The 26,272-nt window shown below is 38.9% G+C and overlaps 2 protein-coding genes across 3 annotated transcripts; both read left to right on the top strand.

The window, feature by feature from the left end:
- The first annotated feature begins 1,757 nt into the window (after positions 1-1,757).
- On the top strand, positions 1,758-3,338 carry glrx3 (glutaredoxin 3). Its single transcript, XM_041792654.1, has one exon. It carries the CDS (start codon positions 1,773-1,775, stop codon positions 2,748-2,750), a length of 978 nt encoding a protein of 325 aa, XP_041648588.1. The 5' UTR covers positions 1,758-1,772; the 3' UTR covers positions 2,751-3,338.
- Positions 3,339-7,977: 4,639 nt separating this feature from the next.
- Positions 7,978-15,952, top strand: apom (apolipoprotein M). 2 transcript variants are annotated; one of them, XM_041794182.1, is made up of 7 exons: positions 7,978-8,189; positions 10,071-10,210; positions 10,482-10,552; positions 14,399-14,533; positions 15,514-15,612; positions 15,716-15,743; positions 15,850-15,952. In XM_041794182.1, exons 1-6 carry the CDS (start codon positions 8,076-8,078, stop codon positions 15,727-15,729), a joined length of 573 nt encoding a protein of 190 aa, XP_041650116.1. In that variant the 5' UTR covers positions 7,978-8,075; the 3' UTR covers positions 15,730-15,743; positions 15,850-15,952. The 2 variants fall into 2 exon arrangements, with proteins under 2 accessions (XP_041650116.1, XP_041650115.1); XM_041794181.1 differs by lacking the exon at positions 15,850-15,952 and having other exon boundaries at positions 7,979-8,189; positions 15,716-15,809.
- The last annotated feature ends 10,320 nt before the right edge of the window (positions 15,953-26,272 follow it).

Below are 26,272 nucleotides of genomic sequence, written 5' to 3'. Positions count from 1 at the left end.
TAGATAAGTACGGGCAGATGCGGCCTGGGTTGCTAGTGCTCACGAGAACGATACGACTACGTGGGCGCCATTTTTGAGAGGTACAGCTGTAACTAAAAAAAAAAAAAAAAAAAAGATAATGAAAAAGAGGAAGGTCTATCCATGATAAAATCTAAAAATTAAAACATTTATGATTCACTTATTTTTTCCCCACAAATGTCAGACAAATATTATTATCTAGGTGGCTCAGTTAGCATAAATAAAATGCAGCTTTTACGGCAAGATGTGTCATCCAGTTTACTGTCAAGCGTACATTTGTCGACTTAAGCTATGACAAAATTTTAGCCAGCCATTTTTCAGTCTAGCTAATAGCAGATATTTAATGATTAGATAAATAGTAACTAAAAGTACTTTTTTATTTTCATAAGGACGATATGAGACTATTGCTAGACTGTCAGACATTCAGAATCCACGATACATCTTCACTTTGTCGTTGCATATGAAATATGTCAGTAATTCTCATCAATAAATCGGTTAATTTAGCCTATTGACAGCGCACTGATATTATATTTAACATTTATGTTACTTTTACAATTTGGCTGACTGAATTAGGTATACATGTCTTGGCTAAAAGCAAACACTAAAACAGGAATTTACTGAATAAAACTGGACAGTTTCTGACTTTTTGTTGGCTAAAAATAGACTTAAACTTAAAAAAAAACAAAATGTGATTAAAAATCATGAACCTTTTGAATCTAAGACTAAATATGAAGACAAGATTTCAAATAGGTGCCAGAATCTAACACTGATTATAAAGTCTTTTAAAAAATATGGATATGTATTGGATTTACAGTACTATAGTGCTGTTGGTGGGCCAAAAGATGTCATTTATAATGACAAAAATTCATTGAAAATAAAATGAATAATAATCACATTTTAGATAATCATAGCAAAATTGATTACATTGATTTTATTGTCTGTTGCATGGAACCAGTGTCACGGTTTCATTAGCTGGTGACAATGTGCTTTGCAGCTTACTCTGATTTTAAGAATTTACCATTGTCTTCGGAGGCATTAATGAAACTTGGGAAGACTACTTGGGAAGAGTTTTCTGGCTCATAAAGTACACTGATCGAAACAAATTGAATAGCTGTGGCTCATTAGCTGTAGGCCTGTATGTGACAACACAAACACTGTCTGAGTAATGTTGACGTATCTGAAAGCCAAGTATTTACATTGAAATTTCCTGTTTATGAAAAAATATACAGTTAAAAAGGTTAATATTTGAGTCTAATGTCATAGTTGTACATGGGTTTTTGGTAGGTCCCAGAGGATTTTTTGGTCACAAACTGTGCCACTGCACACTGGAGTTTGGGAAATTTGGAGAAACAATGCAGATTACCTTGTTTTTCCACAAAACTTTGATTCTATTTTAGAGATTATTCTATTTCAAACAGATATAGTTTCTCAAGCAATCATTTGTACATCAACAAATAGACTACTGTTGAGAACCGTAGCAGTCTACTTAATATTAGATTGTTTTTTTATATGAAACCATAGGTTTCATTAGCAAGTGATTTGGTCCATAAATAGGTGTCGATTCAGTGAGTTATGAATATGTTTTCAAAAGTGGATAGACCTCCTGCCGTCAGACTTGCATTCATTTCGACTTTCGGCCATACCCCTCCAAAATGGCGCCTGCGCAGGGAAGGTTTGATCTATATTAACACATCTATGATATCATGGATGTGACGTCAAGCTACACCAGAAGTGCAGCATAGAAGGAAAGAAAAATGGCGAATCTCGTGGAGGCAACGACCCAGCAGCAGTTTGAAGATTTCTTAGCCAAAGCAGGAAAATGCCTGACCGTGGTGCATTTTCAGGCGGCGTGGGCTTCTCAGTGCGAGCAGATGAACGGAGTGATGGCGGAGCTGGCGAAGGAACACGGTCACACCACGTTTGTGAAGCTAGAGGCGGAAGAGGTGCCTGAGGTGTCGGAGAAGTATGAAATAACCGCCGTTCCCACTTTCCTTTTCTTCAAGGGAGGGGAGAAAGTTGATCGTCTGGACGGGGCTAACGCTCCGGAGCTGACTAAGAAGGTAGCCCGCTTGGCAGTCACTGGTAGCCCGGGTGGAGCGGCAGAAAATAGCGTCACAGATTTGAACCAGCGGCTGAAGAAGCTTATCAACGCGGCTCCATGCATGCTTTTCATGAAAGGCTCCCCACAGGAGCCTCGCTGCGGCTTCAGCAGACAGATAGTGGCTCTCCTCAAGACGCACAACATCCAATTCGGCAGCTTTGACATCCTGTCCGATGAGGAGGTCCGACAGGGGCTGAAGACCTACTCAAACTGGCCTACCTATCCTCAGCTGTATGCCAATGGAGAGCTGGTGGGAGGACTGGACATAGTGAAGGAGCTGGCTGAGTCTGGAGAGCTGGAGAACACCTGCCCGAAGGCTGTGACCCTGGAGCACCGCCTGAAGACCCTCATCAACCAGAGCCCGGTGATGCTGTTCATGAAGGGCAACAAGGAGGCCGCAAGATGTGGCTTCAGCAGGCAGACACTGGAGCTTTTAAACGAAACCAAGGTGGATTATGACACCTTTGATATTCTGCAGGATGAAGAGGTGCGTCAAGGGCTCAAGACTTATTCTAACTGGCCAACCTACCCCCAGCTCTACGTGAAAGGAGAACTGATCGGAGGTTTGGACATACTGAAGGAGCTAAAGGAGAGCGGAGACCTGGTGTCAGTGCTGAAGGGGGAGTCGTAGATGGATGTGCCATCAGAGAGGGGGAACAAGGAGCTACTGCACACGCCTCGACCAACACTGCTGTCACCAGGGATAAGATGTTAAAGAACAAAAATATATGAGATTACAGTTAATAATTCACTTTAAATCCACTATTGTAGCACTTAGGCTCATTTAAAGTCCAAACTGTTAACAACAAAGACCGGCTTTGGATTGCACCAGAGTGATGTTAACTGAAAATAGATAAGAATACAATAAAAGGCATTTAAATTTAATAAATCTATGCCAGACATCCTTTTATAAAGCCCTCTCTGACTTTAGAACCATACTTTTAATACAAAAAGCTCAAGCTTTTTATTGTTTGCATTACGGGTTGCATTTTTCTTCCATAACAGCCTTCCATATTTTATTGAGTGAAATATTATTTTCCACCTGGATCTGCCTCAACTTTGTATGCCCTCATGTCAAGGTGTTGGCCCTGTAAAGACAGAGAAACAGTATTTAGCTTTATCCAAAGTCCCTCTAGTTTACATACGTCTAACAAATTCTGTGAGGCACTAAATGATACTTTGTTCATCATTAACATGATTAAACTACCAAGAAAAAGCAGAGATATGGTGTTGTTTTTGCCTCCACTTCATTTTATCTGCTGATATATGAGGAAAAATCGTCCGAGCCTCATGGTCCGTGGAGGTCAGCAAGATCAAGATCCACTGTAAAGTTTAACCGTGATTACCATATTTTATTTTTGACCTGAATAATAACCACTCTTGTCAAAACAATAAAACATGAATAGTATTTACTTGTGCTTTAGTACAAATACAGCCTTTTTCAAAATGTAAATCCCTTTTCTTAAAACAAATCTGTTTATTGGTGAAGTTAACAGTGTGGATGGGCAGACTGAACAAAAACATTTAGAAAATAATGGTAGACTTCAGAGCTAGGTCATGATGTGCACAGACGTCAGCATACGAAAAAATAGAAAAAATTGAGACAACTATAATGGAAAGTGATCTCATAATTGTGAAAAGAGGCAGAAATTGTCAAAAGGAAGCAACATGGGAAAAAACTGGCTTAAAGAGGTGGCAAACAAGGACTAAATGTGACAAAAATGATTGAAAAGAAACAAAAATGGGTGAAAAGCAGCAAAATGGGACAGAGTTGTCAATAAGAAGTGGCTTACATGGGCATAAAGTGGCAAAACAGTGGAAAATGCACATAAAGCAGCAAAAATCTGTAAAAACCAAAAGGGCAACCAATTCAATTCTAAAAATGACAGGCTGCCAATAGAGGGAAGCAAGGATAAGAGTGATGCGATTTCTTTTAAATATCACACGATAGTAGGCCACAGTGTGATGTTGTCTATCATGTTCTTCTTGTCTTTCTTTATCTGATGGTTATCATTTTAGTTTTGGTTGTCAGTGTGTCAACCATTCACACTGTTGTCTCAGTTAAGACATGAAAAAAGCACAACAATGAATATTTTCCCTTGTCAGAATATTCGTTTACAGGATAAACACAGCAGCATCAGCTGGTGTTGAAACTAAGCAGTGTAAAATAGCCAAGCAGAATCTCCATACTCTAATGTGGGCTGTATTTCATTTTATCTGTAGATAAAATATCCCAACTATGGCCCAGGGTTTGGACACCCCTGATTTAATCAACCAGTGTAGCTAATATAAATTGAAACACCTGCAGTAATCTGTCATTCAGATCAATTGTTATCAACTGAACATGTAGACTCTGGTGAGTTCTGTGCAGACTCTCTGACCTCTGGTAAACAAGCTGGTCATTTGACACCACCCTGTGGAAATGTGAGGTAAATACATTCATGCTTGAAATTGACAGCTCACTACAACTTTTTCACACTTTCACTTAGTCTTTTCTAGCTTGTGCTGGCTGATCTATACTACCACAAAACCTGACTTGATAGCCGGGGCTTTTTGTACATTTTCATTTATGAAATGCCTTTAAGCCCTGTCTTTTCTTGAGACAAACATAAACGCCTAGCAGGCCTTAAATTGTTGTCAAACTAAACTTAAACAGCAATGACAGGAAAGACCTTAAAATGTATTTGAAACATGCAACAACACATGGATAGTAAAGAAAGCAGGTTTTAAATTAAGATAGGCTTTTATTTGATGTTTTATGGTACAGCTGATAATTAATCATGACTGGCTAACATTTCTATCCAAAATTGTCTTATTTCAGACTAAAGGTTTTAAAAAATAAGACAATATTGCACTGGAAGAAAATTTCAGTTGATGCAACTGAAATTCACACCATTTCAAGGCTTCCTCAATCAAACATTTTCATGTCAGGTGTTAGTCAGCGAAGACACATTGACTATGGGGTCATGCAGTTTCAAATACTGAGGGTTTTTTCAGTTTACAGAAGAGATTTTGCATTTAAAGCACCTTGTCAGGTTGAAAATTAAGTCATTTTGAAATATTTTATATAAATCAAACAATTACAAGACCTTAAAACATAAAAGTGTTTTCAATCTTTAAAGTCAGGACAAATCCATCCAAACCAATTATAAAGACAGTATATTTAAATGCATGATTAAATCAACCTCAGTTATAGCCTGGTTAGAGTAGATTCTTATAAATATATAAAGGTTGGATCCATTTATTGAAGGGAGCATGGGTGGCAATATGCCCCCTGTCAGAAAGTCACTATTAGACTTTCTTTCTGTTGACCTAGAGCGTCAATGGTGAAAACATGGACAAACTTCACAGCACACCCGTTTAGCTAACGGTGATTTCCTGGCAAATGACTACGCAGCTTCAGAGAGGCATAAGTACAGTGCTGTGAAAAAGTATTCCTCCTCTCCTGATACTCTAATGTTTAATATCAGGAAACACATTTTGATGGTAGATAAAGAAAACCTAAGCAAATTCAAAATGCAGTTTTTGAATGATCCATGCATTTTTTATACCGCTTATCCCATTGAGGGTTACGGGGAGCCTGGAGCCTATCCCAGCTGTCATTGGTCAAGAGGTGGGGTACACCCTGGACTGTCAATCGCATGATGATGTCATTTAATAGGGGAAAGAAAAACATCCAAATCTACCTGGCCTTATGTGAAAAAGTAACTTTCCCCTAAAACTAATAATGATTGTTCCACCTTTGGTGGCAACAGTTGCAAGTGAGCGATTACTGTAACCTGGCACGTCAGATGGATGTGTGAAGGCTTTGAAAGAAAACTCGGAGGGTGATTGGATAAAGGATTGTCTGTCACATCTTTACGGGCCAATCAGAGCAACAAATCACATGACGTAGCCGCTACTGAGGTGTAAACTCCACAGAGAACTGCATAACGCAAACCATGGCAACTGTAGACATGTCAGAACACGACTTTTGACATTTTGAAAAGAAAATAACTCACTGCTGTTCTTTGTTCTTCTTTTAACTGAGAAATGTTGTCAATTTCTGATAAAACTGATGCTTTAGCAGCATCCACGCTAATGTCTTCTGCCATATCTACACCGGCCTCTTCTCGCTGCTTGCTTACGTCATGACTCTGCCACTCCCGAAAGTACTGCCTCTCGTCACTGATTGGTCCTGTCTCTCTCTAACCGGTCCGGTTCAAATGGGAGCGTTGCAAGATGGATTCGCCAGTGAGAAACACGGAAACGGCATATCCATCTGCTTTGCAAGGTTACGATTACTGGCCATGAGTCTTTAACATCGCTGGAATTTCAGCCGCCTCTTCTTTGCAGAATTGTTTTAAGTGAGCCACATTGTAGGGTTTTTGAGCATAAGCAGCCTGTTTAAGATCATTAGCATCTCAATCAGTTTTTAGTCTTGACTTTGACTAAGCCACTCCAAAACCCTCAATTTATTTTTAAGCCATTCAGAGGCTGACTTACTGGTTTGTTTCTGATCTTGTTCTGCTGCATAACCCAAGTTCTCTTGAGCTCGAACTAATGGCGGGAGACTCTCCTTTAGAGTTTTCTGTTAGAGAGCAGAACTCATTGTTCAATCATGCAGTCATGGCAAGTGGTTAAGGTCTTGAAGCAGCAAAGCAGCCCCACCCCATCACACTACCACCATGTTTGACTGCTGGTATGATCTTTATATGAAATGCTGTGTTAGTTTTACTCCGGATGTAATGGGACGTGCACCTTCCAAAAAGCTCAACTTTTGTCTTGACAATGTACAGAATATTTTCCCAAAAGTCTTGGGATCATAAAGATGTTTATTGTCATTGTTGCTGTTGGGTTTTTTTGTCAAAAGTGAGGCTAGCCTTTGTGTTCTGTTCAGTGCTTTGGCCTTAGAACTCTCCCATCGATGTCATTTTTGCTCAGTCTCTTTCTCATTATTGAATCATGAACTCTGACCTTAACTGAGTCAAGTGAGGCCTGCAGGTCTTTAGATGTGGTTCTGGGTTCTGGATGAATGGTTGATGCACTCTTGGAGTCATTTTGGAAAGCCAGCCACTCCTGAGGAGGTTCAACACTGTTCCAAGTTTTCTCTGTTTGTGGATAATGGCTCTCACCGTGGTTGGCTAGTGTCCCAAAGCCTTAGAAATGATTTGTAACCCTCTCCAGACGGATAGACGTGAATGACTGTGTTTCAGGCCTGGGTGTGGCTAGTGAAATTAACCTCAGCTGCTTTTACTGACACACACAACTGAATATCTCTGGGTTTTTGGACAGTTCATCAGGCAGAAAAAGCTTTTTAAATTTGCTACCATATGTGGTTGGGAAATGTAGATTGCATTTTTGTTAATCCTTTAATTTTAATGGTTCATGTTCTAGAGAGAAAATAATGTTTTTTTGTATCATAAGTTCCTTTTTTTAAAAAATGATGAAAACTGCACAAGTCAGCACAGCCAGTTAATGATTCAGAGTGTGTTTACTGATAGGGAGTGGGTCTTCTTCATTCAGGACAAACTGAACTTAAACAAATGAGCAGCGGGGGTTGCAGCTCTTTAGTTTACTTGTAAATCATGAAAAGCTTTCTATAATTACCCTCTGCTTTGCTGAAGTGGTTTTAAAAAAAACACCACCACCTCCTACAGTCTGATGATGACTCAGTGTGCTTCATGCAGACGGGTTTTTCAGTCAGTTCCTCTTTAAAGTGGATTTAGGATGATGAGTAAAGCTTGCTGTGTGAAAGGATGAGTCATTTTATTGAAAATGTGTTTACAGATAAGTTTTTACATTAAATCAGGCCCAACTTTCAATCATAAATTGCCTCTTTTTATATCAGGGGTCTTGCAGCAATCCATGTTAATAATTCACCCACTCCCACACTCTTACATAGACGTGCTTGAACTGAACTTGAATTTGGAGTGGTTTTAGGCAAGAGTTAAGTCTTTCCTCTCAGGTTGCAGACATGTGGAACAAAGCTTTGGCGTTTTTTTGTTCCTTGTTTAATTTTCTGTATCAGGCCATTGTCCCCTGCACTTTTCCTAATCTGTTACCGGTCAACACTGTCGACCGCCAGCAGGTAAGTCAAGTTTGAGTTTGTTTTCCGTGTCAGTATGCATAAGGCACAACATGGAAAATCATACTAAGGGTTATTACGTACATGTCGTTAGCCTAAAAAGTCATTTTTAGCCAATTTGCGATATCTGCCTAACTAGTCTTCTAATGCTGCTGATTCATCGTGCTGCATTTTCTGCAATCCTTAATATATGACTTTAGCAATTATGCTATGACGCAAACAATGTTATTATTTTGGCTTGATACAGGTTGTTTGGATGAATCTCTTGAAGAGTTTTGTATTTTTTGGCACATTTTAGTATTTTTGATATGTTCATTTAAAAGTTAATGTTATTTAAACTTTATTATCCACCCTGCTCAACTGATCATTAATCTAATCAACCAATCATGTGGCAGAGACCAATACATTTAGGCATGCAACAATGGTCGAGAAATTCAAACCCAGCATTAGAATGGGGAAGAAAGATGATTTAAGTGAATTTAAACACGCCATGGTTGTAGATGGTCTGGCAGGCTTTCATGTTGTTTATGTCAATATCTGACCCTAGCCATTGGTGGACTCAGAGGTGGGGCAGGGTGCAATCGCCCCCCTTGATGCCTCAAAGAATCACTGCAAACGTGCCCTTAATATGCCCCTATGGAAAATAAACATGATAAAGTGGCCTCTGTGGTGCTCTCTCAGTGGACAAATTTGGTCTAAGTGGCTACTTTGGTGTCCTCTTCGTGGACATAATAGGCCACAGCGTTTGATTTGGTTTCTTCTATGGACAAAATTTGACAAATTGCCTCTTTAAGCAAAGTGCTCTCTTAAGTGCCCTCTAAAAACACAAAATTTGGCAAAGTGCCCCTTTAAGTGCTCTTTTAATAGACAAAATTTGGCAAATTGCCCCCTAAGTGCCCTCTAAAATAACATAATTTAGCTAAGTGCCTCTTTAATGCCTGTTAACAAGACCAAATTTGGCAAAGCGCCCTCTTAAGCACCCTCTTACAAGACAAAATTTGGCCAGAGTTACTTAAAATACCTCTAAATTGATGAAGTTTGACTTTAAATGCCACCTTAAAATACAAAACTTTGCAAATTACCTCTTAAATGCACTCCAAATAGACAAAGTGAAAAAGTTTCCTTTAAAATGCCCTCAAGATGGACAAAAATTGGCAAATTGCTGCATACGTGCCCTCCAAATAGATGCAATTTGCCATAGTGCCCATTAACTGGCCTTTAGAAATAATAACTTTTGCAAACTGCTTCTTAAATGCCCACTAAAAAGACAAAAGCTGGCAAGTTTCTCTTTTAAGTGCCATCAAAAAAGACAATTAAATCCAAAATCTGCAGCTTATGTCATTTTTGACATGCATTTACCATTTTATCTTTGCCTATTGGTGAAACTGTCTATGGATGGTTGTGTATGAAGATTCTAGTGGATTAGCATTTGTGAAATACTCAGACCAGCCCATCTAACACCAGCAACCATGGCATGTTTAACATGTTTAAATCACCTTTCTTCTCAATCCTGAAGCTCAATTTGAACTTCAGGACATCATTTTGATCATGCCTGCATGCCCAAATGCATTGGTTTCTGCCATGGAATTGGCTGATTAGGTATTTGTGTTATTGGCCGGTTGAAAAGATGTACCTAATGAAGTGGTTGGTGAATGTATATGATCTGGTTATTTCTTCTATGCATTAGTTTAAGATATGCATCAGCACTGCACACCGAAGGGAACATGTTCCTACACAAATACACTTTCCACTCACTCCCTCTGCTCTTTCCGTGAGTGGTCTTTGATGCAAACTGTGGCTTTACATCGGCAAAGTTCCATTCCTGTACAACTGACACCTTCAACGCTCTTGATTTCCACATCTCTGTGTCTGCGTCTGGTTCAGTATCTAGGGCGATGGTACTTTAAAACAGCGGTGAGTCACAGAGAAGCCGACGTCCAGAGGTTCAGAGCGCTGGATAACATTTGGTTCAACATTGAGGAGACGGCCAAAGACACTCTGGTGCTGACTGGACACATGCGCACGTGAGGCAGCAAAAACACACAGAAGTACAAACACTACACCAGGAAACTACCACCCAGTAAGCAGAAATAAGAGAATATGAGAAAGGAAATGAAAGGAAAAGAAATTTGCTTGGTTTTTAACACAGAAGTAGAGAAGTGACATAAAAAACATAAAAAGTGTGAAATAATGTTCTTAAATAAGAGTCCTGTCATGTTTTATGTGTGATGTTATCAAATAAGATAATATAGATGGTCAGATTTATGTTTGAGATGTTGTTTTACTGTTTTATAGAGGAGATGACTGTGTAAATCAAACATGGACCTATCACATACGTCCTGACAGAGAGGATTTGGAACTGAAAGGTAATAAAAAAACAATTTACATATACATTTACATTTACTGGAGGAAAAAACAACCCACACACACCCAAGTGGCATGAATAGGTAATGTTTATGGCCAAAGGAAATTTTATTCTTAGATATGCAAATGGAAATTTTTGGTATTAACTTAGCAACTAAGCATAAAAGAATTCAGTAACTTTCCAAGGATTTTATATTTGGCAGGATGGGAAAACCCCAAATGTGTCTCTTCTGGGATGTCAGCTTGAAAAGCTCACCACTAAAATAGCTTTAGGGAGAGTTTTCAGCTCAAACAAATCTAGGACTGCAAATAATGATAATTCACAAAAATACTATGTATGCATCTGTGTATAAGACTGAGTTTGAGTCTCCGTGCATAGAAGCAGCCTGCCGCTCTCCAGTTATTTACAAAGTGCCCAGTTTTCATTGCCACTGGTGAACCAAGATAAAAAAGTTCAAAAAAGAAAAATAACTCTCACCTGGCTGATACTAACTGGGGAAAGAGAGAGGAAGTACCTCTTTCAGAAGTAAAAGTAGTCAAATGGGACAAAAATAGTTCATCTAGGGAGCAGGTGGCCTAGTGGTTTAAGGTGCTCCCCGTGTATGTGGGCAGCCCGGGTCTGAATCCTGCCTGAGGCTCTTTACCGCATGTCTCTCCCCACTTTTGACCCTGTTTTGGACTCTATCCACTGTCCTCCCCTTTCTAATAAAGGCACAAAAATGCCCAAAATTAAATCTTTAAAAAAAAGAGTTCATCATTTCAAAGAGTTTGTTCAGCCCTTCAAGTGAACAGCAGTCTGCCCATAAAGTTACATAGGGATTAAAGTAGACCAGAGCAGTGTTAATTTTGTCGACTAAACTATGACTAAAACTATTCGTCAACAGCCTTTTTTCCATGACAAAAACTAGACTAAAACAAAAAAAAGATCCGTGATGACTAAAACTGACAAAAACTAAGTTTAGTTTTCATCAAGACGAATAAAACTAGACTAAAATATAATGTAGTTTTCAGCGGACATTCAGAATCCGCAATATTTCTCCACTGTGAGTAAATCTGTCAAAAAACAATGCAGCTGTAGCTATTCTGCCTCTCAGCTGTAGAAAGCAGGGACCCCAGGTTGGCAGAGTGCATAGAACACACTAACATGGTTTAGTACCAGATTTAGGCAAGAAAATAAATGCTTGGACTAAAAGTAAAGACTAAAACGTGAGGACTTTTTATGGACTAAAACTAGACTAAAATGTTTCTGAATTTTTATCAGCTAAAACCAAAAAGCGTAGAAATGACTAAAATGGGACTAAAAGTAAAAGACATTTTATCTTAAGACTAAAACTAAGATTAAAATTAAAAATAGCTGCCAAAATTAACACTGGCAGCCAGACCCCTCTAGACAGTCACAAGCTAGTTGCACCTCTGTACAGCAAGTCTGCAAATGGGAAAGATATTCATAAAAGATTGCAACATAACCACTGGCTTTATCATAATAGGTGTCACCATTATTTCATGTTTAGCAGTTGACCAGGTGCAGGAAGTCATAAAACTCAGGGGTTCCTAAAATTTGCCACACCAGAGACCTCCATATGGCATTAGTTTCTCTCAGAGCCCCCATCTTGCAAAATGTCTTAAATGCCTTGTACATTGCAAAAGCAAATAACAAAAATAGCAATATCAAAAAAGGTCTGAACTTATTTCATTTTTGTTAACATTGAAAACCATGTTATACATTCATTTCATGTTGCTTTTGTAAACAGTCATATTCAGTCTGGTGCTCTTTTTGGCTTTAAACATGTGTCTGTGTTAAGAGGAGGTCGGTTTACAGTCTTGAATAGAGCAACTTTCTGACACATTCCAGAGCAGTTGCTTGATTCTGATTGGCTAGAGTGAAGCATGTTACTGAATTGAAGGACCAACATTGAATAAAGAGGACAGATTGTAATATAAAGTGATAAAAACATCTTAGAACAGATGTACTGAAATGTCATTGTCATAAATAAGGCTATTATTTTCCTTCCATTTTCCCCATTCTTTCAAGTTTTGGAAGTTTGGGACCTTGCAAACATTTTAACTAGTATGTATTAAATTCCCCACTCCAGTGTGGTCACATGGTCATAGACTGTAAACATCATGGCAACAGTTTAACGTGCATACAGGTGTGGAGTCATATTTACATAAAATTCAATAATGTTGCTGTAACATAATGATATGGGTTTTTTGGCTTCTCATAATGTTCTCTAAATCATTTTTCTTATTCTGTAAACTTCCTCTTGTCAACAAATGTGCATTATTCATGAGTTTATCAGGACTTTTTGTGCCAGTCAGAGCACTCAAAACTAAATCCCCATGTAATAATGCTTTATGATCTCAGTAGATTCTCTCACACATACAGTGCTTAATAAATTTATTAGACCACCACCCAAAGTAAGGTTTATACCACAGCTGCCCTAAATTAACAGCATTGGTAATTACCAAAATCATTTTTTATGTTTCTGCAATGGTTAATACACCAATATGTAGAAGCTCTTTAACCCAAATGATATTTTTAATGCTAAAATATAATTATTATTGTTAGACATGAATTTTCAAATGTAATGATTTACAAAAAAACTGAAAAAATAGTAAAGCACATTAATATTTCTTGATTAATATGTCAAATTATAGTTATTTACTTGAATTCCTGAACAGAAAAAGGAGTTTCAGTGGTTGAATGTTATGCTTGATTAAATTCTGACTTCTCAGAGAAGCCCAGTGAGCCAGCTCAAATTTGGGTGTAAAAAGGTGAATTCAGTTTGAAATGCCTCATTCCTGTTCAAAATGGTAAAATGTGGAGAGCTCACTGAAAATGAAAGAGTCTGCATTAAAGCACTTCATGATGCTGGATGGTCTCTGAGACAAATATGACAGGTGGTCTAATAAATTTGTTAAGCACTGTATATGGTAATTTATCCTTCAGAATGGCCTTAAAGTCATTTTGTCATGCATCCTCCAAGTTGGCATCAAGTCATTCATACACACAGATCTATTTAATGTTTTCAGCCCTGCTGTTCCATCCACTGAGATACTTCATGTAAAATATGGTCTAAATCAGTTTTAAAAGGGTCAAAGGCTCATTTATGCTCAATTTTCAAAATGCATACAAATCAGAAGGAGCTTTATGTCCATTCTGTGTCCATTTCATCAGATTTCACCAGTTCATCATATAAATGGACACGCTACAGACATCTGAAGTGAAACTATATGCAGATGAGTGACTCAGTCTATTGAAAGTTGAGCTAAGGCAGTTTTCAGCCCTCTTTCAGTTTTACTTATTGATTTGAACACCCACAGAAGAGGCCTTCCCGTTGTAGTTTGACTCACTTTTTGTTAATATTGCCAAACTTTCACTTCTCATGAATATCATGGCATTTACCAAAACAAGGTGTTTTATGTTACTTCCCTAACAGTTGAATTGCAACAGAATAAACCTTTAAAACTGAAAATGAATTGCATCATTTATGGGCCCACTTACTCACTGTGAATCCTCCAAACTGTGGCCTGTGCAACACTCTTGGGGACATTCAACAGACTTTGCACTTAAAGGCCTGTTTCTAAAGCCTATTTCATGTTTTGGGTCCTCAGATATTTGTGTTGTCACATGCACCCCACCTCAAGACAATGCCCAGACTATTTCAGGGGGAGCATGCAAGAGGGGCTTCAGGGTCCTAATTTTCTTATCAACTTTAAAAATGATCACGAAACCAAAGTATGCTCTGTTAATGATTAGCCTTGGAGCATGAAGAGTTAACTGTGTTGACCTCTACTGATTCCTGTTGTTGCTGCCTTGCTTATATGTCATTGTTTTTGTGATACAGGAAAAAAGGAGCGGCGGAGCCTGCTGTGGACCGGCAAATGGGCCAACTGTGCTGAGTGCATCGTTATGCAGGAAATCGAACCGCCTCTACGAGAGACAGACTCAGAGGACTCCCTTAGTAGACACATGCTGTATGGTACGTTTTGATAGGAAATGGAAGCAACAGTGTTCTTGGTTCACAGCGAGAAGATGACTTTTGTTACAGAAACAGTTACATCCAACTACAGTTGCATAATCCAAAACTAAGATGAGTATTAGATGTACATATTTTTAAAATCACAATTACAAACATAATTAATGACAATATATTAGGGTCACCTTAAATAAAATTAAGAGGATCTATTGATTTTTGGGCAATAAAAGGAAATTTGGGAGACAAAATAAACATTTTTGTGATTGTAAAGTCTATGTTTACAAGAAAACAAACCTAGATTTTCGAAATTTTACATGTAAATTTGAGGGGGAACAAAAACATTAATTTTGACATTAAAATTTTGACTTTAAAATTTATACAATTAAAAAATGTAATATTATAAATTTACAACATTGTGAAGTCAAAAATGTACAAGAAACCAAACTGAAAACAGTGTTGGATTTTGGACTTTTTAACCTAGGCCTGGATGTTTTGCTTGGATTTTGTCAATGAAAACAATTAAAACTGATGTATAATTTTCCAAGTGGGTCCTGGTGGGGCTTATCTTTTTTAAGATGTGAGTAGGGGGGAGCCCTAAGAAAAAAAAGGTTGGGATCCATGGCTCTAACTCAGTGGGTAACTTCATTCGTGGTGCAGAAACAACAGCCCACCAGAAACATGAAAAAAGAATCCCAGAAGGATCACTGTACAACAGGCAACATCCAAACTCAATGAAACACAGAAAAAACTCTAAACACTCTGCCCAAGGGCATGATGGGAAACTTGTGGCAGAGAAATATATGTTGGTATTATAACAGTGTAATCAATGCAACTCAGATTTTTTTAAAATTATTCCAAAAAGTGCTGAGTTGTGCCCTGCTCTCCTGAAGCCTATATCTCTGAAGGTTAATTTAAGAAACCACTTAAATACTTTGTATTGTTTGCTCCCACCCATGTATTTTCGTTCGTCTTCCTCTCTGTAGGTCGTCAGAGGGATACGGCCTCTGAGATGGTGTCTATGTTTCTGAAAAACGCAGCCTGTCATAATATGACAGTGAGTGTCCAGCCACCTCAAAAGAAAGGTTTGTTTTCAGTTCATTTAATTTCCTCTTTAGAGATTGATGATAATATTCTTAAAATGCATCTCTTTGTGTCTAACCTTGCCTGTCTTATTTTTATTTTCAGAGTTTTGCCCCTGAATGTGGACGCTGAAGTAAACTCATATCTTGTTTCCATCATCAAGTTAATTCACCCACTTAACTTTGTCAGTCATCGTTAATAAAAATAATAAACTCTTGGTTCTTTGTAATCTCTTTCAGGACTTTGCTGAATCTATGAAGTTGTGCTGCTTGATGATAGGACCTTTTCTTGTTCCCTGTATAACGGTTAAAATAATAAAACTAGATATTGTAGTTTCATTCAGACACTGTTACTGTATTTGTGTCTCTATAATCTAACATGGGTACCTACTTCTTTTCAAACAGCACCTTTTATGATACAAAATTGATCTATTGTATTGAAATCAAATGCTAATCAGCTTCAAGGTTGTTGAAATTGTCTGCTGGTACACTAATGACCTCTGTCACTTTGTGTCTGATTAACTAGACATGCAAAAACACAAGCTAAAAAAAAGACTGCAGGGGAGGATCCTCCCACGACCACCCAGTAAAAACATGGGGAATACCCACAGAATCGGAACAGAAACACCTGCTGAGATAAGATAAATGAAGGTACCATCACTGAGCAGCAGGACTGACTGGTTTCACACAGACTCAAAAGTTCTTAAAAATCCTGACAGTTGCAGTGATTACTAGATCGCCGTTGTCTCTATCACACTGCTTAGCCACATTGATGTAATTTGTTATTCAAATGCTGATTATAAGTGTTCAATTTTATTATATTTGGTCTCTGCTTAGGCTGCCTGGTAATTTTTTGATGAAAAGGGAAATACAGGAGAAATACATGAGAACAGTGTTTCACATGGCAGCAGATACATCCTCCTTGTAATTCACCTTTATTCCACGGCTACTTATTATGCGATTATTCTCTTTGTGTCGTCAGTGCTGAGTGTGCCACTGCGGTGGTGACACATCAAACTATAAGACATTTTTTATTACACGTATTTAGTAAGCAAAGCATTAATAACCTTAGTAAAACACAGCCGTGTAGCAGTGACAGGTGTTTTTAACACTCAGGGAGATGAAAACATGATAAAATGTGGAAGAAGAAAAAACAGAACTCAAAATCCAACAATTACATTCAAATTCTTGTTTCCCTCTGTTGGTCTCGCTCAATAAACACCGTGTTGCTGTCTTGTGTATAGGTGCTACTGATAAAATGTAATCATTGTAAATAGAACTCAAAATAATAATAATTTGTTTTAGAACTGACTATAACATTGTTCTATTGAAAATGATCCAACAGTGTGTGTTGACGATAGTAACTGTAGAGGTCAATAGTTGGGTCAGTCCATCTATCTATCCAACCATCCATCCATCCATTTTCTATACAAGTTGTTTTCTAACTTCTTTGACCCAAGGCACACCTGAAATCGAGCCAAAATCTTAAAGCACACCATACCTATTTCCATGAAAATAGACTCTTTGATTCTTGTTACAGCATCTTCAATCATTTGTACAGTTACAGTAATGATGCATTGTTATACAAATTCCCAGGGAAGCCTAGACTTGCTTCAAGGCACACTGCCGCCATTGTGCTAGCTAATGGGTACTTTTACCGGTCAGTCACAAGACTGACATCACAAGGAAGGTGTCCTTGGTCTGTTGGAGGAAGCTGAAGAACCCAAGGAGGACATTCAAACTCCACTCAGAAAGTCCCTGACCGGTCAGCAAACCAGGAACCTTCTCCCTGTGAGGCAAGAGTGCTAACCACTACTGGGCAACCCTGTATGGTTCCTGTTCAAAGATAATCGAAGAAAGTTTGGAGACGATTTTAGACTTTCCATCCATCCATTTTTGACACTGTTTATACCATTTGAGGTCACGGGAGGCTGGAGCCTATCCCAGCTGTCATTGGACAAGAGGCAGGGTAGACCCTGGACTGGTCACCAGTCAATCACAGGGCTAACAGAGACAAACAGTCATGCATGCTCACATTCACAGCTACAGACAATTAAGAGTCACAGATTAACCCAACGTGCATGTTTTTGGTGGTGAGCGGAAGTTGGAGCACCCAAAGAGAACCCTTGCATGCTTAGAGAAAATGCAAACTCCACTCAGAAAGACCGTGAATGTGAACCAGGAACCTTCTTGCTGTGAGGCAACAATGCTAACCACCACTGTGCAGCTCTGTATCATTCCTGTCCTTAGTAAATCTGAAAATTTAAACGAGTTCAGAGACAATTTCAGACTTCTAAAAATGCAAATATAGTATTTCTTTGTAAGATTTTCCCAACATATCCAACTGATAAATATTTATCCTCACCTCGTTGTTATTTATTTGTCTTATTTTTGACTTTCTATGCATATTTTGTACAACAGAGTTTAACATTTGATTTGGTGCAAAAATGCAGTTCAATAACTTAAAGAAAGCTAGGGCAGAGACTGTGTAAATATGTCTTTACAAGGCAGAAGGAACTAGGTATCCCACAATCCACTGCATTTCACTTTATTTGTTGTTAATGATAACACTTCAATCTTTCAAAACATATAACTCTATACTTACCTTTATCTCCTCATACTGCACCAGTATGTTTAGTCGTCATCAGCAGTCAACAGTCTTTATTTGTGGGCTTGATTGACATCTCTGTGGTAATTGTAGACCCCACCAATCAGAGACATCGCTGTGACAGTTAAGGATTGTGGGTATTGTAGTATTTTTTGGCTGAGAATAAACTTGATTTTTCTTAAAAAGAGGTTGATATCTTGCCAACTATTTTCTTGTACAAGAGCATATACCACCATTTTCTACTCATGGTAAGTCTAGCTTGGATACTTGAGATAATATGGCTAATAATCAAATCCATTATGGAGAAATGAACTGGATTTTTGCTTCCAGAACCACACTGTTGAGCTTGACATGGTTACATGCAATTAAAGTTATTAATTATTTGGTATTGATTTCTTTGCTCCCTGTGGATTTTGTGGTTATACATGGATTGTTTTTTCTTACTGTGCTATTAACTGCTGTGGTGGCTGCCACGTTGGAGGAGTTTTGAGCATGAATGGCTTATATAAGTTCATACCATAGCATCTCAATTGGATTTAAGGCCAGACTTTGACTGGGTCACTCCACGACATTTGTTTTTTAAGCCACTCAAAGGTTGACTTGCTGGTCTGTTTCGCCTCATTGTCCTGCTTCATAACCCAAGTGAGCTTGAGCTTACAAAAAAATGGCCAGACATTCTCTTTTGGGATTTCCTGGTAGAGAGCAGAAGCCGTGGTTCCATCAGTTATGGCAAATCATCCAGGTCCTACAGCAGAGCCACCCCACCCCATCACACTACCACTACCATGTTTGACTGCTGGTATGATGTTCTTTATATGAAATGGTGCATTAGTTTCACTCCAAATATAAAAGGATGTACACCTTCCAAAAAGTCCTTTCTCGGCGATCTAAGGAGTATTTTCTGTTATAAAAGTATTGGGGATCATCAGGATGTTCTAGAGAAGTTTGAGATGAGCTTTGTGTTCTTTTTGGTCAGCAGTGGTTTAGGCCATGGAACTCTCTCAAGGATACCATTTTTGCCCAGTCTCTTATTACTGAACCATGAACACTGACCTTGACTGAGTCAGGAGAGGCCTGCAGGTCTTCAGATGCTGTTCATCGTTCTTTTGTGACCTCCTGGATGAATCGATGTGCTCTTGGAGTTTTTTGGGAAGGTTGGCTCAGGGGCAGAGCTATGTGTTGCCAACTCCTCTGCTTCTCTTTATCTTCACCTGCTCTTAAAACCAGTAGTGTCTTCCTGTCCTCTTCTCTTTCCCTCACTCTCTTTTTACTGTTTCTTTTACTTCATGTTTCATGATTTCTCAAATCTGAATTCAACCTCAGCCTTTTATGTAATAATTCTCTTCTTCTCCTCTCTTGGCTCATCACACATTTCCTCTTATTTTCTTTTCCTGGTGTCTCTTGTTTCATTTACTTACTGGAGAATCTTCTTCTGTAAGGGTATATCCGTCCTTTCCTTATACTTTCTTCATAACTGTCCTTCACTCAGCGCCTGTATTTATTTTTTATTCTTTCCTTAACCTAACTCTGAAACTCAAAACTACCAAAAAGTAAACCACATTGCACCTGTAGTTAATGAGGCATGTAGAGTTACTTCAGACTTGTGTGGGGGGTCGGGGGGTCCCCCATAATCTTTGAGCTTCAAAAGCTTTATTTCCTATAGTGTGTTTTGCACTAGTTTTTACTAGAAATGGATTGGCTTAATTAACTGTGAATTGAAGAAAAATTCTCAAGTTAACTGTTTCCACATGATTTGGAGTCAATAAGGTCAAACTAAATCATCTTAACACAAAAATAATCTTCTAGATTCTTAAAGACACACAATATTTTTTCTGTATCCATCGGCGGAGTTAGGGGGTGGCTGTATGAGCTTAAGCCCCGGATGTTTTCATTAAAGCCCCAAACCTTTTTGGTCTCAGGGCGACTCGCTCCTCCGTTAAGTTATTGATTGTGTGTGAATTTGAGATGAAGTGAGTGTTCTTGTCGTCAATATGCAGTCTTTGGTAAATGCTGGTGCTGAGTTGGTGAAACCAAAGTTGAATGAAGAAACTTCAGCATGGAGGACAGCACAGGGTCAGAATACAGGTAAAGTTTCTAAAGTCTGATTTAGTCGACAGCCAACATACAGCAGGTTAATTCAGCCCGAGCTCACAGCTTTCACGTCGTGTGTGTGCTTGTGTCTGTGCCATTTCATTCAGACTCACCACTCTGATCAAACCTAAACACACAGACACGCCCGTCTCACGTGTCTAGATTCTGGAGCTATAACCAGGAAAATAAATATGCATCCTCAACGTTTCAGACGACACTCTTCTTAAAGTTTTCCTCTGAGTTCTGAACATGTTTGATGAACAGTGATCTGATCCTGAAAGGTGTGGTCAGTCTGTCACACACACACACACACACTGAGCACAGCAGAGATGTTAAGTACAGTCTCACTCATTTATTTGAGGGGGAAAAATCTCTCCCTGAAAACAAACAAACAAAACGAGATGACGTCATTGTCATTTTGAACGAAACTCCTAGCATATACTTTAACATTGAGCTGACTGTAGACTGGAGAGGTTCAAATCAGATAGGAAACACTAACTTTTTTAATTCTTTAAAATGTTGGCTATTATGAAAGTCTGACAGGTTTGGATTTCTAATTTAAAGGATCTTACACAGAAAAATATTATGTGTCTTTTAGACTCTAGAAGATTGTTTGATTTTGTGTTAGGATTATTTAGTCTGACCTTATTGACTCCAATCATGGGAAACAGTTAATTGATGTGACTAAGATACATATAAAACTTGGTCTTTTAATAGTAGTATAATGGTCATAAATCTAAAACTCCTTGTTTTTATATTTTCCTCTTTCAGTGGAGTTTTCGTCCAGGAGTAAAAGAGTGGAGCAGAGAGAGAAAGTGAGAGAATGAAAGAAGATGAGAGGAGGAAGAGAGAGCAGGAAACAGAGTGAGTCAGAAAGGAATTAATCAGATTTCAGATGATAAGTTTCATTTGAAATTCTATAAATACTATTGGCTTTTGGGAATTTTAAAAATATACGTAAAAGGGTTACAGGTGTAATCTCAACACTTATGTATGTGTTTATTATTAGATAAGGTATATGGGCTACTCAACACTTTAAAATCATCAAAATTGTTTTTAGAGGTACTTTAAGTTCTCCCAAATATAATATAATCATTCAATGAATAAAAATGCCATCAACCAATGAAAACAGCATCTGTAAAGCAGAAAAAATCTCACCGGGAGAATGTCCCCAGATTCCCGTAATGTTGGCAACACCTAGCTCCACCCCTGGTCCCAAAGCCTTGGAAATGGCTTTGGGACCCTTTAAAGACTGATAGATAGCAATGACTTTGTTTCTCATCTGGTCTTGAACTTCTTTAACCTGATGTAAACCAGTCATTGAGAGCATTTGGGAAAGGGAAGAGCCTTTGAAAAAACTGGATGAGTGTTCTGTCTTCCACATATTTACGGGCCCATCAGGGCAACAAAACACATGACGTAGCTGCTATTGAGCTGCGACCCTATGGATGCGAATGCAAACCTCACGACTGTAGACATGTCAGTACAAAACTTTTGTCATTTTTGAAAGGAAAACAACTCAGTGCATTTCTTTGTTCTTCTTTCAACAAAGAAATGTTGTCAAGTTCTGATAAAACAGCTGCTTTAGCAGCATCCACGCTAATCTCTTCCGCCATAATTGCACCAGTCTCTTGTTGCTGCTTGCTTATGTCACGACTCCGCCACGCCTGAAAGTACTGCCCCTCGTTGCTGATTGGTTCTGTCACTTTCTAACTGGGCCCAAACAGTTCAGACGGGAGTTTGCAAGATGGATTCGCCAGTGAGAAACACAGAAACGGGCATATCCATCTGCTTTGCAAGATTAGAACTTCTTTAGATGGCGCCATGATGTGAGCTTTTAGCCTGCTTCACTTTGTTAGACAGGTTCTATTTAAGTGAATTTTTGATTCGAACGGTCTGGCAGTAATCAAGCCTGGATCTGCATAGTGAAATTGAACTCAGATTTCCAAATAATGAGGTTAAGCACAGTTAACTGAAGATTTAAGAAAAGGGGCGTTTACAGTCACAGGGCAGTTGGATGACTTTTTCCCTAAATAAATGAAATCATTATTTTAAAGCTGCATTTTGAATTATCTGGATTATCTTTTGCTGCTTGTTAAATTTGTTTGAAAATCTGAAACATTTAAGCGTGACAAATATGTAAAAGAAAAGAAATCAGGAAGAGGGGCAAATACTTTTCTCAGTACTGTAGTAGAGGAACTTAGACCACTGAAAATGGAGATACTCCTACCTGAGGTATAACAAAGCACAGCTATATGTTTTTAATATCTTTAACACACTCATGAAATGGATGGTTGTATATGAATATTTGACTGCAAAGTTACTTTTTGGGTTGGTTTTTAGATCTTACCAAAGAACAGTAAAGTGAATACTTAGCCTTGTCTGAAAGAGACGACTTATGCTTTATCTCTGAAAATGAGGATCAGAAAGTCCTCACATTTGCACTCATTAACACTTAAATGTATGTGTTATTGAGGTGAAAACTGAAATTGAAACAAAATTTTTAAAGGTCATTTCTAAAGTAAGAACAACAATCCTCAAAACACGTCAAACTCATAACTTATGAAGACTGTTATCATAAAAGTAGGCTATCTTTTTTCCTGTTTGGAGTGAGTCATTTCTTTGCTGTTGTTTTTTTCTTGTCAGGGCACAAACTGCTAGCAACAGACAGAGGGTTTCTGTCATAGCTATGACTGACACTAGTGACTCCCAGACAACAAGTGAAGTCTCAGACAGACTGGTAGGCTGATCAGTCGGGATCAGAGTTGTAGTGTTGCCAATCGTTGTGTTTTCAGTCTGCCAGCCGAGACGGGACAAGATTTTTGTTTTTATCATGGATCATGACATCCCAAAACCTAAACAAAACGTGTAATCAGATCTGGCATTACTTTGGTCTTTACTTAGAGAGCTGTGAGTGCAGAGGCAGAGCTTGCAAAAGATAGTTAAGGAGATGAAGCAGTTCAGGCCAGTCAGCGGATTTAGATAAGGAGGAATAATGCTGGCTTGGGGCAAAATAATGGTTGACAGTTGTAATTATGAGTCGAGCTAGAGTATGTAGAAGGGGGAGGTAGAGTGCTAGCCCCAGTCAGAGCTCCTCACCCTAGCTCTGCCTCTCCCACCCTCTTGCTAAGCCTGGGTCGATTGAAGGTATAATTATAAGTCATGCTAGGGTAGGTAGAAGGGGGAGGTAGAGCATCAGCCAAGTCTGGTGGGGTTGAGTACTAGCTGCAGTCAGGGCACCTCACCCTAGTCCTGCATCCTCTTACTAAGCCTGGGTCTGTTGAAGGTGTGATTGCGAGTCATGCTAAGGTGGGGGCACCTCACCCTAGCTCTATCTCTCCCACCCTCTTGCTAAGCGTGGGTCTGTTGAAGGTGTAATTATGAGTTGTGCAAGGGCAGGTAGAAGGGGGAGGTAGAGTGCTAGCCCCAGTCAGGGCACCTCACCCTAGCCCTGCCTCCCCAACCCTTAGCTAAGCCTGGGTCTGTTAAAAGTGTAATTATGAGTTGTGCAAGGGCAGGTAGAAGGGGGAGGTAGAGTGCTAGCCTCAGTCAGAGCACCTCACCCTAGCTCTACCCCCCCCCCGCCAAGCCTGTGTCTGTTAAAGGTGTAATTATGAGTTGTGCAAGGGCAGGTAGAGTGTGAGCCTAGTCTGGCAGATGAGTGCTAGCCCCAGTGGGAGCACCTCGCCCAAGCTCTGCCTCCCCCACCCTTTTGCTAAGCCTGGGTCTGTTGAAGGTGTCATTATGGGTCTTGTGGGGCAGGAAGAAGTGGAAGGAGAGTGTCAGCTTAGTCCAGCTGGGCTGAGTAATAGCCCTAGTCGGAGTTGTGGTAGGGTAGGTAGAAGGAGGAGGTAGAGCGCAAGACTAGTCCGACGGGGATGAGTAAGAGCTCTAGTCTGGGCACCTCACCCTAGCTCTGCTTCTCCCACCCTTTTATCAAGCCTGGGTCTGTTGAGTGTGGCAATGCTGTTTGGCCATGCTGCAAGGTAGCGAATGTCTTGACAACCCTGGTGAATTGTTGGTTTCTCACCCATCAGTCTGCAAGCATACAGAATCACTAAACAAGTCAAGCAACCTAACGTGGGAAAAACAAACACTGAACTCTTTAGACAACCAGCCATTGCCTTTGTCACCACATACTTTATGATACTCATAAATCTGCCTAGTGATATACAGTACATGTGTCTATTTCCATCTCTCTTTTGAAGATTATCCCATCAAACCCAGGGTGCATTAAAAGAATAGGGGTTTCCCATATATGTCAAGCTCTTTTTTGAATGAGGAAGCACTATTTGGCTGACTTGGGAGTTTCAGGGCACCTGTGGGAATTTTTTCTACTACTTAAGGAACAGACTGGAATGAAAACTGATGCCTCAAATGACTACTAAAAGCAAACAAGAACAAAATGAATACGACTGACTATTTATTGATTCGATTTGATTCAGTTGTTATGTGTTTGTATATCTAGTCCTCAGATAGTATCTTTTCTATTCTAAGCCTCTTGGTTTTCCTCGCAATGACATCTCATCATTATTCCTGGAAACAGCAACCCCGAGTGGGCAGGTCCAGTGTCAAGTTGCAATAGTCAAAATAATATCTCTGATAGCCACATGTGCCAGTTATTTTTCACAAATGGTTAATAATGAATTCACTCTGCTGTTGTTTATCATTCAGATTCAGAGAACTTATTTGATTCATAGAGGGCAGTTCATTTGCAGCTTAACCACATCCAAACCAAGGCTGCCCACAAAATATTCTGAGCCCCTGAAAACCCCATGAAGGGGCCCTCCCAAGTTGTGATTTATTGGATATTTCAATGCATGTGCGTTGGATCAATAGCACGGGTGCTAGCATCTTGGCCAACAGTTGTCTCATTTTGAAACTAAAAAGGGTGCCAAGATATTAGGTTCTGATGTTCAAACCATCTATTCCTCCTACTTTTTAACCCTTTCTATTACTGTTTCCACCTATTTTATTTGTTTCAGATTTGTTTCCACATCTATCCCTTTTCTTCTAATTTTTGCCACGCTTTAACCAATTTGCCCACTTTTTAACCGCTTTTCACCATTTAAACCACCAATTTTTGCCACTTTGAGCCAGTGTTTGCCACTTTAAACCTATTATTACCACTTTTTAACTGCTTTTCACAATATTTTTCTGCATTTTTGCCATTTGTTTATCAACCTGTATGTGTTTCTTATCATTTTTGCCTTTTTTTTAACCTCTTTTTTCTACTTTAAACCATTTTTTGCCACTTTTAACAAATTTTCCATCTCTTATTTCTGCCTATTTTGTGACTTTTAACACATCTGTGCCACTTCAAGCCAATTTTTGTTTCTTTCAGCCAAATTTTGCTACTTTTGGACTGCCTTTCTCCATTTTTACCAACCGTTTTTGCCATGTTTTTCTTTTTTCAACCATATTTGCTGCTTATCCTTTTTGGATGGTTTTAACCTCTTTTTGCCACTTTTTAACTGCTTTTTACCCTTTATTTCTGCCAATTTTTGCCACTTTAAAGACTACTGTGCTACTTATATTCCATTTTTTTCCACTCTTTAAGCATGTTTTACCATTTTAATGCCCATTTTTGCTGCAATTATTTGCTACTCTAACCCATTTTTGCCACTTTGAGCAATTTTTTTCCTCTTTGAACTTATTTTGCCACTTTTTCACTGCCTTTCAACATTTTTACCACCCGATTTTTGCCACTCTTTCTTTCTTAACCCATATATGCTGCCTATTCCTTTTGCCACTCTTTAACTAATTATTTCTGCCAATTTAAACATATTTTTGCCACTTTTAACTTATTTTCCCACTTTTTAGCTGCTTTTCACCATTTTACTGTACAACTTTGGTGCAATTATTTGCCACTTTAAGCCCATTTTTGCCAAAGGTTCACCTTAGTAATAGGAATAAAACAATGGCCCAATTGTGTCTCTTTCTGTTGCCAGTAGAGTGCGTTAC

Source organism: Cheilinus undulatus, linkage group 8, assembly GCF_018320785.1.
Source record: "Cheilinus undulatus linkage group 8, ASM1832078v1, whole genome shotgun sequence".
Classification (NCBI taxonomy): Eukaryota; Metazoa; Chordata; class Actinopteri; order Labriformes; family Labridae; genus Cheilinus; species Cheilinus undulatus.
The sequence above is the reverse complement of the archived record's forward strand: the minus strand, read 5'-3'. Positions and strand labels throughout refer to the sequence as shown.